General features: G+C 28.2%; 3 protein-coding genes across 4 annotated transcripts; all 3 read left to right on the top strand.

Moving 5' to 3' along the window:
• The first annotated feature begins 319 nt into the window (after window positions 1–319).
• Window positions 320–5,578, top strand: LOC145745135 (pleckstrin homology domain-containing family A member 1-like). Its single transcript, XM_082563130.1, has 9 exons — window positions 320–580; window positions 1,272–1,368; window positions 1,569–1,666; window positions 2,212–2,391; window positions 2,577–2,744; window positions 3,151–3,219; window positions 3,364–3,489; window positions 3,604–3,690; window positions 4,433–5,578. The coding sequence occupies exons 1-9, from the start codon at window positions 443–445 to the stop codon at window positions 5,114–5,116; spliced, it is 1,647 nt and encodes a 548-aa protein (XP_082419256.1). The 5' UTR covers window positions 320–442; the 3' UTR covers window positions 5,117–5,578.
• A 657-nt stretch (window positions 5,579–6,235) lies between these two features.
• On the top strand, window positions 6,236–11,056 carry LOC145745136 (uncharacterized). Of its 2 annotated transcripts, XM_082563131.1 has the most exons (8): window positions 6,236–6,449; window positions 6,736–6,903; window positions 7,279–7,464; window positions 7,795–7,898; window positions 8,313–8,466; window positions 8,749–8,989; window positions 9,757–9,810; window positions 10,459–11,056. In XM_082563131.1, the coding sequence occupies exons 2-8, from the start codon at window positions 6,741–6,743 to the stop codon at window positions 11,036–11,038; spliced, it is 1,482 nt and encodes a 493-aa protein (XP_082419257.1). In that variant the 5' UTR covers window positions 6,236–6,449; window positions 6,736–6,740; the 3' UTR covers window positions 11,039–11,056. The 2 variants fall into 2 exon arrangements, with proteins under 2 accessions (XP_082419257.1, XP_082419258.1); XM_082563132.1 differs by lacking the exon at window positions 9,757–9,810 and having other exon boundaries at window positions 6,238–6,449.
• Window positions 11,057–11,787: 731 nt separating this feature from the next.
• LOC145745137 (ELAV-like protein 3) lies at window positions 11,788–14,859 on the top strand. Its single transcript, XM_082563133.1, has 3 exons — window positions 11,788–11,953; window positions 12,091–12,216; window positions 12,613–14,859. Exons 1-3 carry the CDS (start codon window positions 11,792–11,794, stop codon window positions 12,652–12,654), a joined length of 330 nt encoding a protein of 109 aa, XP_082419259.1. The 5' UTR covers window positions 11,788–11,791; the 3' UTR covers window positions 12,655–14,859.
• Window positions 14,860–16,468: the final 1,609 nt, after the last annotated feature.

Raw genomic sequence — 16,468 nt, 5'->3', positions numbered from 1 at the left:
CAGAAAGCCTTTATCTGTTTATTGTTAGATTGTCTATATTTTTTACGTGATAAACGTAACGTTTAACTAAAATACTATTATCAGTATCTATTTATTTTAACTTTACGTATTTTATCTACATTGGTTTCTGTTTACCCAAACAGTTGCTGTCGTTTAGAAGATATTTTTAAACCATGCTCTTTTCCTTTTATGAAGTCGAATAATTTTAACAGTATTATAACAAAAGTCAGAAAGTAAATAAGTAAATGTATCAAATATATAATTTTTTGCATTTTAGTCTATTGATGTTGTTATATACTTTTTTCTCAACAGATTGTAAATGAATCATTGTTTTGAATATGATATGAAATCCTACTAACTTTTAATTCAACATCATAAGGAAAAAACTATAGTAACCTCAAACAATCTAAGCAAAAATAATTTAACAAAAAACAGAAACAAAATGAGATTAGACGATCTTGGACGACCATGTGGATATTTACAAATTGAAGAAAAGAACAAACGAAAAAAATTTGAGAAAAGATTTTTTATTTTGGATAAAAGTAAAGGTTTTTTGGAATGGCATTCTTTTGAACCAGAGGTAATGGAACTTGAATGTTAGTTTTTATATTTGTATATATACAAATTTTTAACATAATAAAGTCTTTCCTTAATGGCTTTGGACATTTTTAATAATATTGTTTAAAAAATGATTAAACCAATTAATTTTTGGCCTGGCAAGAGTTTGCAGTATTTAAGAATCTTAATTAAAAGGACTATTGCCTCAAAGCAGTGGGGATTAAACTTATTACCTCTTGTAGTACAGCCATGTGTTTTAACCACTACACACAACACAAGGTTAATTTAGTAGTATTGGAAAATATTGTCTATAACATTCATCCTTTGGTTTTACTTTGTATAATTTTGGTGTTGCATTTTGCTAAGCAAGATGATTAAAATTTAAAAAAAATTGGGAATGTAGCAAGAAATTGTCTAATGATTAACCAAGTTTCTGCGTATCCCGAAACCTAATATCCACAGATTAAATGCCAACCATGTTTGCTTTATTCTTAGGGGTGTGTTGCGCGTTATTTGCTAAGTAAAATATTTATTCATACAACAACCAAAACTAAAATACTGATATCAGTTGAGAAAATTTTAATATTTTACAATATTAACCAACGGCCAACCTATTTTATTAATGTTCTAAATTTGATCCATGATATTTACATTTTTATTTTGTTATCTTATTTCAATTATTTTAATTTTTTAATAACTTTTTTTTTATTTAGTCCACATCATCGGAGGGAACAGTATGCGGATTAATCAAAATAGATTTTATCACAAAAGTTGAAGTTGTCGTGAAATCGAAAATGAATTTCTGTTTTGGTAAATATTTTAATGTTTTTTTAAGCCAATTTCTTGATTTTAAAGATGGTTTATTGCCAAACCTAAAGTTGTAATTCTTCTGGGAAAAATAGTTTTGCAAAGTTTAAAAATCTGCCGGCCCTTTAAAATTGTATTTAATATTTATTTTTTATAACTTTTATTATTTATAAGGTTAAACTTGATTATTTTGTAACTTTTAGTTGTAAATACGCCACCCCGTCCATATCTTATGCAAGCAAGTGACAAAAAAGACTTGGAGCAGTGGGTTGAAACTTTAAATAATGCTGGGAAAATTATAGTAAGTATTTTTAAACATAAACTTTAATCAGTTGCCTTGCTTTGCATGCAACTAGTTGACATTATTAATTATATGTGTAAGTTTCTAGTTTTATAACTATAGGATTGGGCTTGTTAAGATACCGGTAGCATGGTGTAGTGGTCTGAACACTCGGCTTTATTACATGAGGGCCTGGGTTGATCCCCACTGTTTTAATGCCATAGCATCCATATGAAAGATGTTTTATTAACTGGTATAAACTCTTCCTGAGCCAGCGCTTAATCAGAATATAATATCTCGAACTGCCAAAGGCAACTCGAGACGGGGTCAGAATAGCTAGTGTTAATTTAGGTTGTAAACTCAAATTTAGGTTGTGAATTTCAACATTAAGGAAAAATAAATATAAATAAAATATCAAAACTAATAAAAAATTTTTTTAGAATTAATTTTTCAAATATTTTTGTTTTATTTTGCTTTTTAATTAAAATTATTAAAAATTCTGTGCTAGCCAATAAAGAAATAACATCAATTTTTTTCATAATTTTTTTATCATTTAAACTTTGCAGGTTCCTCAGGAGGCCCTTAAAACTCTTCAGATTCCTAGCAATGAAGAGGACCCCCATTTAGTTCAGGAGGAGAGTCCGAACAACAGTGTGGAGGGAGAAGAGAGGTTCACGTATAGGACGGAGATTGTCGGAGGAGTTGTTGTAAAAAAGAAAGTGACATCTGATGGACATATTCAAAAGGTATATATATTTTTAAGAGCTTCCCACAGTTTTAAAGCCTATAAAAATGCTGTTGTTTGGTTAGATAATTGTAAACTTTTATTTGTATTAAATAATATAAAAAAGTATTGTTATAGAACTTAGATTTTTGTTTAATGACTTCTTAACTGGCACACCAATTTATTTTTTATTTTTTTTCCTATTAGAGTTCTGAGGAAGCTCTCTCGCCCCCTCCAGTGTTAAATGAAAACTCGGACTCATCCAGTTTTAATTTTCTACAACCGAGTCCGACGTCTTTAAAAACAACATCTCAGGAAAGTGTTAATCAAAATGATGTCATCAAAAAAGGGTGGGCCGTTAAGCAAGGGCATGTGGTGAGTGGTTTAATCTATTAATAGAGCATTTAGGATGGTATACATTTTATTTGCCCTTTATTTAACAAAATGACAAATATTAATATGACAACCGGGTAAATGTGTAAAAATTACAGCCTATAGTAGTTCCTTAATGTAAAAATAATAAGTTTGGACATTGGATTACAGTCCAAAGTTAGTAATTCAAAGAAGTTTACATATTCACACTCTAATACAGTTTTATATACTATAAACAAACTTTTTAATTAAAAAGATATTAGGTTTAATTAAATTCTTTGGGCTTTGACTGTTCTGCTATTTTTAGTATTTTTGTAATCATTTATCCTTAAAAAGATTTTATATATAATACTAAATTATCTTTAATGCTCAAATTTGGTATTTAATAATTTTTTGTAAATTTTTTTAGAGAAAAAATTGGAAAAGAAGATTTTTTGTTCTCACGAATGATAGTTTTTCCTATTACAAAGGAGAGCATGTAAATATGAGTTTATATACATAAATTTTTTATATACATAAATTTTTTTTCTTAAATTTATTTAAATAGCGACATAAATATTTTTTAAATTTTTTTACGAAGTGTTTAATGACATTATGTTAATTATTTTTGTGTTTTTTCTAGGATACTGAATCTATTCGAACGATATCGATTTGCGATATTTTAACAGCAAAACAAGATGACAACAAACAAAAACAAAGAGACAATCTTTTATTTATTGCAACCACTGATAAGATTTATTATATGCAGGTATCAAAATTAATTTAAATTTTTTTGATATCTCTTATAAATTTATATTTGGTAAATATCAGTTGCCTTGGGTATAGCTTGAGTTTATTTTAAAACCAATTGTTTACTTTATAGACTGACACCCCGGAAGAAATGACAAACTGGGTTAATTGTATTCAAACTGCAATCAAGCAAAACAGGGTCAACAGTCAAAAGAAAAAGGTAAAATTTTTAATAAATAAAATTTTATATTGAAGTTATTTTTTAAGACATAAAATTTTCGGGCAAAATTTGTTATATAAAAAAACTAAATCGGTAATTTATAGTAATTATTGATTTAGTGTAGCATTCAGATATTAAAAAAATTTGTAATTTTGTAATTTTCGACAACAATTTTATGGGTAATTTACATAACAGCCACGCAGTCCCTTAATTTTTTGTTTTAAGTTTATTTATTTTTGCATGATTTTTATTTTGTATGCTTGCATTTAATTTTAAACAGGTTGTAAAATCAAATTCGTTTCGGGAAAAACTGAAGATAAAACTGCAGAGGTCATAAGGTCAATATAAATTGTTTTACAAATAACATTACAATTTAAACTGCAAAATTTTTTTATATTTTTTTTTAATATTTAGTGATTTTTGCATATTATTTTTTTTAATTTTTTTTTCTGCTTTGCTGTAAATTTATGATTTGATTTAATTTTATTTTCTATGCTTGAGGTAACATTACTCTTGCAATATAGAGTTAATAAAAGGACCTTTTGTCAGTACTTAAATAATATTCTAACTTGTCATTTTTGCTGGGCTTATGTTTAAATTTATAAATAGATGTCTTAATAAACTTTTAGTATAAATTAAAAATTAATTTAAAAAAAAAAATAATGAAAATCCTGTACTAACAAGACAGTGATTAAATATTAAACACTTGCATGCCGAGATCATTTTATTTTCTACTTACCAGGTGTACGTAACCAAATCCAATGCCAAAAAACAAAACGCAGCGGGCCAGGGGCATCAGAAGTTGTTAAGAGGCTTTAAGGGCCCAACAAATAGTCTACATGGCACCGGGAAACCAATTCCTATTGTACCAATTTCGCAGCATTTTTCATCACAGGTTCTAGACATGAACTTCGGCATAGAAAGAAGTGAATCTATCGAAATTTTGCGCGATTCGCCGCATCATTCGTCGAAATATCTCCAGAAACGAGCTTCTACTAATTCTGTTTTCGGAAGTTCACTGTCTCACGATAATACTTTGGATCTGGATGATGTTAAAATTCGTATAAATTCAGAAAACCCGAAAGCCTACAGAAGTGGCTCTGCAGCTAATATTTTCACGCCGCAAACTTTCTCTGACACAAAAACTGAAACAATCACTAGTTTTGCTGCTAAAAAACCTGAAGAAATTGTTCCTAGCCTTTTAACTGAGACACAATCGACTTCAAGCGAACATTTACCTTTGAAAAAAACTAATTCTAACCCGCATAGTCATAAACTGGGTTCAAAAAAGGGACTTGACCCCATTGTTGATCACAGGTCAGCTGTAAAGCCCAGCTCAGTGAAAAAAAAGAAAAACTCAGGGATTCTGTTTTCGCTTAACACTATGCTTAACCGCAAAGTTGACCACATGAAAAAGAAAAAATAACTTTTAATTTGTCATGGTTTTTATTAAGCCGAGCTTTTTAAACACTGTTCGGTTTTTTTTTGTGTAAGATTAAGGGTAAAAAAGAGAATTGTGAATATACAAACTGTTTTAGCTTTTTTAAATATCTAAAATTCAGGTTTATGTGCGATATATTTTTACTATTACTATTTTATGTTTTACTATGAGTTGAATTTTCCATTTGTTGTTAAATAAGAAAAAAAAAATACACTAGTATCAATTATCTTTTATTTTTGCCTTTAAAATCTGCATTGTAGAAACCTTTTTAAATATCATGTTAGTATTTTTAGTCTTCGCACTTAAGAGATGTTACTGTAATGCAATAACTTTAAGCTCCTTAAAAATCCATTGTATGTTAATAGTAGTACTATAAGAGTATATAATTTGTATATAATTTCAGTGCCTTTGTAATCCAAACGAAATAATATAATGTATTAATTTAATAAAACACTATACCACTATGAAAGAGTGGGTTATTTAGTCCATAGACATTTTGTAGTGTTAGTTTTGTTAACTTAAACAGTTTTCAGGTAATTTCCTAATATTATTATTATGTATTTACTACTTTATATAGTTAATTAAATAAAACTTAGGAAATTTAAACTGTTATAGAGAAGTATAGTGTTATAAGAAGGGAAAAAAATAGGAACAATTTTATTTACCTATTTTTTTATATAACAAACTATAAATAAGATATTTTAAATAAATATTATATTTTGTATTTTACCTCATTTGAAGTATTTAAATTTGTTGCTCATATTTTTGTTAAACATAGTTATACAATAAAATATAGTAATAATAACAATTTACTAGCTAAAATTTAATACCAGTATTTTAAAATTAGTTCACATTTAATAAAATTATTTCCATAAACATCATAAAAATATTAACCCTTCTGCGTATACGACAGTCGTGTACAAAAGAGACCTGACTCATTTTTCATTTTTTTCTTTCTCTTTTTCATTTCCGTCTTCTGAGGTTTGGTTTGTTTTTTTTCTCTACAAAAATTAATCCCGTAAACAGATTGCATTTAGTAAAAACGTGTGTTTTTCGCATTTTCACACTTAAATTGGTCATTATATGAAACTTATGCGCGTATTTTAATTAAGGGTAGCATTTAATTGGGTATAATAACTTTTAAGTAGTCAGGTTTTTTGCGTATTGCCGAAATTAGTGATAAAATATTTTTCAAAATTTTAGTTGGGGATTTTGATTTATTAACTGTAGTTCTGTGTGTATAAAATCTTTAATTTTTTAAGTTAATAATATATTATTAAAATCCAACGATTGATGTAGAAGTTTTATTTTGGGAATGGTAAGTGGAAAAAATAATTTTATTTGTTTAAAAAAAAATGTTTTGTGTTTAAAATAATTAAAGCAATTTTTTAAAGGTTTTATTTAAAATGTATATGCTATTTCAGGCTAATTGATTGCCTATATATTTAGTAATGTAAATAATTTTAAATAAAGAAGTCAATTTTCAAATTGCAATTAAAATAGATTAAATGACCTAATATTCTAAGTTAAAAAAATCAGTAAAAAATTTTTTTTTATAAACAATAACTAAAATAAAACAAACTCTAACCAAAATTGTGTTTTAGACATAATGAACAACCTAGCAATCCATGGTACAAATTCATTGGTTGAGTCTCTGAACATGAATGTAAGTAATCACGTTCTCGGTTTAACTAACTCTCAACTAACTTCTTCAACTTCAACAAGTCTTCTTTCAAATCAAAATGTTTCGCCTGTATCTTCATATTCAACATGTAAGAATTAAAAGAATTTAGTTTAAGTTAAAATTATTGCTAAAATATATTTAAACAGTACTTTTGTAACTATAGTAATTGCATTTAAATCGTAGTTAATATTTACTGGCAAAAGAATTGAAATTAAATAGTATTATTTATTTTTTATTTTTTGGGAAACGAATTAATTTTTGTAATGAAGTCTTTTGGGTGTTAGAAATGTTATTATAGTCTAGGTTTTTTATTTTTAAATCTTGAATAAAAAAATTAAATTGGGTCTCAATTCAAATTAAGTATAAACCTGTGAAATATTAAATTAACAAAATTATAAAAGCAAAATAATTCCAATAAATGTATATATATAGTTTTATATAAAAATTTAAAACAATTTTCTAGCAATGAACGGCAATAACTTAAACAACAGCCTTGCCAACCTTAACACCTTGTCAGCAAATGATGAATCGAAAACAAATCTTATTATTAATTATCTTCCACAAGCAATGACGCAAGAGGACTTAAGAAATTTGTTCAGCTCGATCGGAGAGTTGGAATCATGTAAATTAATAAGAGATAAGCTTACAGGTAAAAGTGATTAACTATTTTTTTCATAACATTTTTTATTCCTACTTCAAAAAAAAGTTTATAATAGATATAATTGCTAATTTTGTATTAATTTTATACTATTTTTTGTGTATATATATACCTACAGATTTTTTAACTTTTTTGCCATTTTTTATTTAAAGGGACTTCAATAAATATTTTATACGAATGGATTGTAGAAAATGAATTATTTATAATTTTAGTTTAATATTATTGAATTATTTTACGTAATTGCTTAATTCTTGTTTAAAATATTTTTAATTCAACTATAAGTTTTTATTAATTATATTCTATTTAACTTTTTTTTAATAGGACAAAGTCTTGGATACGGATTTGTAAATTATGTAAAATGCTCTGATGCTGAAAAGGCAATCAATTCTTTAAATGCCTTGCGTATGCAACAAAAAACTATTAAGGTAATATTCTGCTTTTGTAATAAGCCTATACATAAAGGTTAAGTTTTAGAATGGATATGAATTATTGATTTTACTATTACTTTTTTTTAGTTTTAATATTTTTTTTAATAATTTAAAATATAAATAATAGTATACCAGTTATACAGTGTTATTTACTTAATATTTTATTGAAAAAACACACTTTTCAGTTTACACATGCAGTAACATTTGTTGCCCCACTCAGGACTTAGGCTGCATTTAACAGTTTTGGATATTGTATTGTTAAACAAGTTTCTTAATCATTACCCTGTCATTTTGCTTTTTTTAGCATAAAAGGAGTGGAGTTATTTGCAGAACTTTATAACAATTAGACATAAAATCCTGGTAACATACTTAAGAGAGTAAATATTTCAACTTAAAAATATTTTTGACCAGGTATCTTTTGCACGACCTAGCACGCCTCTAATCAAAGATGCAAACTTGTATGTGAGTGGGTTAAGCAAATGCATGACCCAGGAGGATTTACAGAGAATTTTTCACCCTTATGGAAGAATTATCACTTCAAGAATACTAGTTGATCCAAGTACAGGTAAGTAAATTAGCCTGATTTGATAAAGAATCTAGTAATCTACTTTAAATTTTTGCAATTCGAAAAAAAGTTTTTTAATTGCTTCATTTTCTATATAAGTAAAAAATTTAGCTTGGTTTAGTTATAATTTAAATTTAATAGATAGCAGTAATGTATATGTAGAAGTTAAAATTATAAAACTGGTTTTTGTAGTTTATTGTTAGTTTTTTTACTTATTTACACAACATTTCTTTTCATTAAAAATAATTACAAATGTTCATTAAATTTAACCAAAACAACTAGGCATGTCGCGTGGTGTTGGTTTTGTGCGATATGACAAACGTCCTGAAGCCGAAAACGCGATCTCGGCCTTGAATGGAACAGTACCACCCGGGGCAAAGGACCCGGTCACCGTTAAATTTGCCAACAATCCATCCCAGAAGAACCAGCAAGTTTTACAGTCATTATATGCGGCAGCATCACCAACTAGACGACTTGCTACATCGACAGGGGGACCTTTGTATCATCAAACACGTAGTTTCAGGTATTTTGTGGTGCCATTTTTGTTGTAGAATAGAATGTGTTCAAGTTATGTAAGTTCTAGAAAAAATTTATACTTGTAGATGTCTGGTCTAAATAATTTTTAAAGTAATTTTTTGTTGGATTAGAACTTTTAATTTTGCCCTTATTTCATTGTAAGCCAAGACTGATGGAAACTTCTTAAAAGAAAACAATTTTAGGATATTAAAAGAAAATTTACATATACACATTTATAAATTATTGAATATTTAAACTTAACATTTTTTAACTTGATGATGTTCTTAGAATGTGGACACTATGTTAAAGTCAGAACTCTTATAATGGTAATTAGTAGGTTTGTGGTGATTAGTAGTAGGTTAATTGTGTTTAGCAACTTGCTTAGCTTGAGATCAAATATATAATAATAAAACCAATGTTTCTTTAAAAAAAAAATTTTTCAGACAATTTTAAAATATTTGAAGTTTTGCAAAGTTTTTTTGTAAATTTTGTTGAAGAAACATTGCTTTTATTTTAACTAATCCTGAATTGCCGCTAATTACATTTCAATTCTCACTTGAAAATTACTTGAAACTAGTTTGTATTTTAATGCATGGTAGTTGACAAACAATAACACTTCATGATTAGAACTTTCATAAATTAATTCTTGAAACAAGCATTTTATGAATTAAAATGTTAAAATCACTAAAAAAATTAATTAATTTCTGCTCTAAACTAAAACCGGTTAAAATTGTTAAGTCGCGACATAGTTGATATCTATTGTAATATTTGCAGGACCGGCGTCAATGACCTTCTGTCTAATGTTAATATGGGACTAGGTGTAAAAAGGTATCAAAGAAGTCACTTTGGTTAAATGTTGTGTTTTTTTATATTTTAAAGCACTCTTGATTTTAAATGTAGTAACGTATTACTACATGTTGTCACTTGGTTGTTTTCGTTTTGATTCTGATTCTAAAAAACACAAGTTCCGCCAAATTTTTTTTAATTCCAAGTTTTTGTTTTTTTTTATTTTTTTTAAAGTAGTTTTTTACACAGAACACAATTTATTGAGCACTTTATAATTTCGTTGAGTTCATTTTGTTCCCTTTTTTTTAAAAACACACAAAAAAAATTTTGGTTAGATTATTTTATGATTTAAAAAAACGGATTTTTTTTCGCCCTAAGTTTCTAGTTGACATAAATCTTTGTATTTGTGGTGAAGAAAAAATTGAAGTCGCTTGCAAGAAGCTGGGCAAAAACAGGTGGTGCGTCTTTGTTGTTTAGCAAACCTTTGCGTTTTTGTTTAAATAATTAATGAGTATCGGGTTTAAAACGCGAGTTGTTAGTCTAGTAAAAGCATTAAACATTAAAACAAGTTCCCCTTTAGTTTTACAACATGTGTGCTGTCATTACAAACTAATTTGATTGAATCTAATATTTTTAAAATAATTAAATTTTTTTTTTGCGCAATTTTTATTTCAATTTTCATGACCCCAGAACTACCCCTTATCCCGAAGTAAGAGGAGCACAAATCATAACTGCCGCTGGTCTACAAGCTACAACCCCCACTCTTCAACTAGCCCCATCTGGTGCCGAATATCTACAACCCGCTTCATACTTACCCACAGGTTTAACCCCAGTTGACCCTATGTCAACCCTCCAAGCATTGGGCCCATATCCCACTGCATATCAAATCCCTTTATCTGCAACCCCAATGCCTCGGGTTGGGGTATTACCCTCTTTGACACCAGGGACTTCTGCTAATTATGGGGTTTTACCAATGACTCAATTACCCCAAGCAGGGGCTGCAACAAACTTAGGGGTGTTATCAAGCCATGCATTTACAATCCCCACTGCAACCCAAGGGGTGTTACCCACAATTGCTCACCCCCAAATTGCGGGAACCCCCTTACCAACGGGTGCAGCTTCAACAGGTGTAACCGCCCCTGTTACCACGGTAACAAATACTCTGAGTGAAGAGGTACAAAAAAGTGATGACTCGGTTGCCACGACGACAGGATCTTCAACCCCGCAGTGGTTAGTGACCAGAGTAGGGAACCAATATTATTTACAGTGAAAATTTAACAACAAGCGTTGTTAGCTCTTATTTTATTCCGACGTTCGCGTAATTATTATATTTTTAGTTTATAGTGTATGTCGGCAAAATATTTTTGCTAGGTTACTTTTTTTTGTTTGTGTAATTATGATGATTATTATCATTGGTTGAAATTATTATTACAACTATTTCAGGGCATTGTGAAATGTAAATTAGTTCCTTAGTTTTTATATCGTTTAGTGTCTTATTAGTATATTGCGCCTTTATTTTTTTCCCTTGTACAAAATGTCGATGTTAATTTTTTTAGCATGCTGGTCTTAATAACCAGAGGACGATATTTAAACGGAATACTTCGCGTTTTTAAGTTACGATCTGCGTAAAAAAGTTTTTTTTTAATTTTATTTGTCGCACTTTTTCGAATGCCTCGTAAAAATAATTGGTTTGTAACATTTTGCATGGGGTGTGGATTTTTTAACAGCATGATCGGAAATTTTAAAAAAGCGAATTTGATTTTTTTATTAACACAAATTTTTGGCAAATTTAATTTGTTTAATTTTCACTTTTTTTAATCTTTAAATAATTTTAAGTAAAGATTTTTGTTTAAAATTAGTAATGCATGCCTAAATTTTAAACTTAAACTATTATTTAGTTTTTTTAAAGCTTTGATTTCTAAATTTTATTTTTGAAAAATAAATCAAAAATAAACCCGTTCTTAAAACTGAGCTAAGTCTTGACCCCAGGTATTCCCCTTTGGCCCCTGACCTTTTGACCTCAATGGGGGTCAATTCAACTGGCACAACCCAATCTAGCTCGTCTGTGATTGGTCAATCAACGAATTTTGGGATTTGTATTTTTGTTTATAACTTAGCACCCGAGACAGATGAAAGTATTTTGTGGCAACTTTTTGGTCCATTCGGTGCAGTGACAAGTGTAAAAGTAAGACTTAAAGTTTTTATTTTGTTTTGCTACTTTGTTAATTTTTATTAACTTTTTTAATTGATTAAATATATAATTTTTTTTTTTATCAAAAATGGCTTTAAAAATTTTTTTTTAAATAATTTCTTATTTTTTAGGTGATCCGAGATTTTCAGACTCAAAAGTGCAAAGGATATGGTTTTGTGACGATGACAAATTATGAGGAAGCATTCATGGCAGTTTGCAGTTTAAACGGATACAAATTGGGCGACAGAGTCTTACAAGTGCGTTTCGACGTAATTTCTTAATGGAAAGGATAATAAAAATAATGCAAGTTGCAAAAATCCAATTTCAAAATTCCTTTTTGGCCAAATTTTTTAGACCCCCCTCCCTGATTTTTTTTAAAGTTTTGAATTTAATTTTTTTTGTGTAAAAAATTTAATTTTTGCATGGGAAAATAAATAAGTCATATTTTTAGTTTTTAAACTTAATTTTTTTTTGTAAGTTTGAAGCGTTATTTGAGTTATGCAAAAATCTTAAAATTTTATGCAAATTTTTAATTTTGATGAATTCTTTTTGGCATATGGCAAAAAAATCCTTAAGGTATATGTGTTAAAAATCTTGACTTAAATGAAATCATTTTTTAATTTTCATTAATTTTTCTTTTTGTTTTCATGTAGGTTTCATTTAAGACTGCCAAACAGGTCAAATTTTTGCATTAAAAATTTCTTTTCTCTGCGCGATAAAACAATCAAATCAAGTTCAAAAAAGTTTCTACCGAAAAAAAATCGTTTTTGCATGAAGGAAATTTTTTCAGTGTTGTCATTAATTTATTCTCATTTTTTTGTTCCCATTGCCTAAAGGCCTTTGTGTATTTTGATTTGGAAGCCTTTTTCTTTTAAAAGCTTAGCCTTAAGAAGTTGATTTTTTCTTGTAATCAAGTTAGCATTGACGCGACTTCAAAAAAAAATCCCTTTTTGCACAAATTAGGTGTTTTCATCAGACACCGTTATCGATTATTACGTCACAACGTGCCGTAATTCTTTGAACCTGTCAATTATTGATTGCCTAAATTTAACAGTGACGTCACAAAGCCTTGATTGATACTTTTGTTGTTGTTTTTTTTTCATTTATTGTCTTGGTTTTATGTTATGTCATGAAAAACATTTTTTGTTCGTTTTTCCTTTTTTCGTTTTACGATTTTAATTTTTTGTTCTTTTTTTGGTTAATTTTTTTTCCTTTTTTTGTGTCTAAGTCGAAGTTTTATTCTTCATTCTACGTTTTATTTTGTTAAACCTTTTTTGGGTTTTTATTTTTTTTTTCGTTTGGCGTTTTGAGCTGTTTTACGTTTTCATAGTTTTTCCTTTTTTTGCTTGTACTTTTTAGTTATTTTTTTGAATTTTTACGCGGCAATTCGTAGCTTAATTAAACCTATTAGACCAAGATTTGGTCGCAAAAAATGTAATTTAGCAAAAAAATTGAAATTTAACCTTTAAATTCCTATTTGTTTCTTGTGCAATAGTATTTAACATTTAACCTACGCACATTCCCATATATTGTGACGTCACAAATCTCGTTTGTTTATTCACAATCGGGCGCCCCCATTAAAAAAAGTTTTTCATTAGAAAAAAAATTCCTTTTTATGTTTTCGAAAAAAAATTTTTTTTTTTTCGTTAAATCTTCTAAAAGAAGTTCAAAATTGTGTTTACATTGCATGAGTTATAATTTTTAACGTTGTGTTACTTAATTTTTGTGTCGATATATTTAAATAAGTTAAGGCCCTTTTTCATTTTCGAGCCCTATGTAGTATTTATTTTCGCACCCTGTATTTTCATTTTAATGGAGTCTAGGCGTTTTTTTGTTGTCATTATTCTAACCCTGTGTTCTTTTTCATTAAAAGATTTTTGTTGTACTCAGAGAAAAAACATTTTGTTTTGATTTTTTTCCACACATTTTAGTTGCTTTTTAATTTACTTAAAAAGAGGAAAACGCAAAAAACAAGAATTTTAGTTGAGTTTTATTTTCTCATAATTTCCATTTTTTAATTTGGAATAATTTGCGATTTTTAGTTAATGTTAAGTTATTTTTTTTATTTGGCATATATGCAACTAGACATAACTTAAATAATATTAGGAAATAATGGATATATAGTCCAATAGTCTTAATAAGTCGCCTGTTTAAGCAATTAACCCAGTATTTTAACTGTTTAATTTATTCAAATACCAAACACAGGCTTGTGTAGGAAATAAACGGCATTTTTCTGCATGACGTCACAGGATATTAGGTCATTAAATATTTCCTGATTGCGGTAACCTTTTAAGAACGAGCGGCATTTTTTTGTACTTCGTTAAGCGGTAAAATTTACACAAAAAGGTAAAGAGTTTTATGCGCGCGCGTTTGAATTATGTATCATTCAACTGTTTACCGAAGCAATGTGTTATAGTTTCATATAAAATAATTTACTCAGATTTAAAGTCTATATAATAATGTATTTGCATTTGTCCTGTTATTTTCTATGCAACTTATTTGCGGTGCCCATAGTGTTAACTTTGTTATTTTTACCCAAATTTTGGTGTAGTAAAATTTCAAATGACAATTTTTAAACCACTTTAATCTTTATTTTGTACAAGTGTTAATTATATGTACTATGTAGTAGGCTACATTTTTTTGCTTCGATTCAAAATTGATAAAAACGTAACAAAATACAATCGCTTGAAAAAATGCATTGGAAAACTTAACAGCAAAGTCTAATAGGCCTCGCATTTCATTATTTAGCCAAAAAGGTAACAAATTTTATAAAAAATATTTTAATGATTTTATAAGTTGATAGATTTCTAGTCACGTGGTCACCTCGTACAACTAGCTGTCAATCACACAGCCAGCTGAGCGAGCTGTCACGTGACACAAACATTTTTCATTTTCGTGGTAACCGCATTATTACGATTTCTATGTTTATTTCCCTAAAACCTTTTTCATTGCAAAAACATGCGGTATTAATGTACAGTAATATTTAACAATTTGCCCAACCTTGCTTGCTGGCTTTAAAAACAAAATAATGATTATATTTTAAAACATGTTTGTGCTTTTGTAGATCTGTATACATACCACAAATATTCGTTCATAGAAAATTCCTGTCTATAGATAGATCGAAGTTCAACTTAAAAATGCTGAATTTTGTTTAAATTAGCTTATATAAGTTATAGAAATACAGACTTTGCTATCTGATGTCTCAAATTCTTTAGTTTACTGTTGGTTACATATATTCTATAAATAGGTTAATGTAACTTGTTAAAAAACTAATCTTCGCATTCAGTATTTAAACAAATAGTTTTTTTGCAATATCAGTATTGGACTATAACCCATATAACTTGTTTAACATGTTAATGCTATGATAAAGAAACCTTTACCTCTTGGCTCATACTTATTGTGTGAACATGAACTGTATTAAGTCGCTTTGTCGTGACTTAAGGGTGGATTTTGTTATCTTGTCTTTCGCATAAATCTTCAGCGGAATTGCCCAAAGCGCTGAAAATCGACTCCTTCGGTAAGTCACGTGACCAGAACAACATCACGTGACCAGGGAAGAGTCACGTAATTGTGTTGCCCTGGGTAACTTGAATTCCAACATTGCCAAAATCTTGTCCTGGTTTTTCTTTAAGGAGTTAATTAGTTTGTTTTTTTTGTTTTTAAATGTCTTGATTTGACAAAAAAATTTCAAACTTTTTTTTTAAATTATCTTTGCTTTTTTAATAAACTAATTACTTTCTCTTAAAATGTTTTTTTTTAAATTTTTTGCCGAATTTTTTTTTACTAACTTAAAATCATTTCTCTGTTTCTCATACTAAGAACTTTCTTGGATTATGTAAAATGTTTTGTGTAGGACTGAGAGTTTAGTTGATTAAAGTTAAGATACCCTATATAACCATGCCAGGAGCCTAAGGCATTAGGCGTTAAATGACATTTTTACACAAATTAAAAACGTGAATAATACATACATTTCTATAAATACCAAAAAAATTTCGAAACGTCAACGAAAAGTATAAAAAAAGAGTATAATTAGTGACATTTTTCTGTAATTTACAAATCCCTAAATGTACTAACGTTTTTGTGGTACTGATACACGTATGTTGTTAGACCTGATTAATATCTTATCATAGGTGTACGCTCCTTGCTTGTTTATGTGTCCTTATAAATCGGGATTTTGATATTTTGACAACAACGATGAAATGCGAAGTTTAAACATTGGTGTGTGTTGTATAGAATTGTGACGTCAAATTTTTATATAAACTTTTGTAAACTTTTGAAACTCTTAATAAAGAAAATTCCATCACTTTAAACATTTAATCAGATTTTAAACAATTTTTTTTAAAAAAAGATGACATTGTGAATTTAACATTTTTGAATTCAACGTAATCTATTGAATGGCAACTAAAGTCAGATAATAAGTATTTTAATAAACCACAAAAGTTGTTATAGGCTCATTGAATTAACTTTTCGTCAATAGAATAATCTTTTTATTGACAGCACCAATAAAGA

The sequence above is a fragment of the Corella eumyota genome, chromosome 3, assembly GCF_963082875.1.
Source record: "Corella eumyota chromosome 3, kaCorEumy4.1, whole genome shotgun sequence".
Lineage (NCBI taxonomy): Eukaryota > Metazoa > Chordata > Ascidiacea > Phlebobranchia > Corellidae > Corella > Corella eumyota.
The sequence above is the reverse complement of the archived record's forward strand: the minus strand, read 5'-3'. Positions and strand labels throughout refer to the sequence as shown.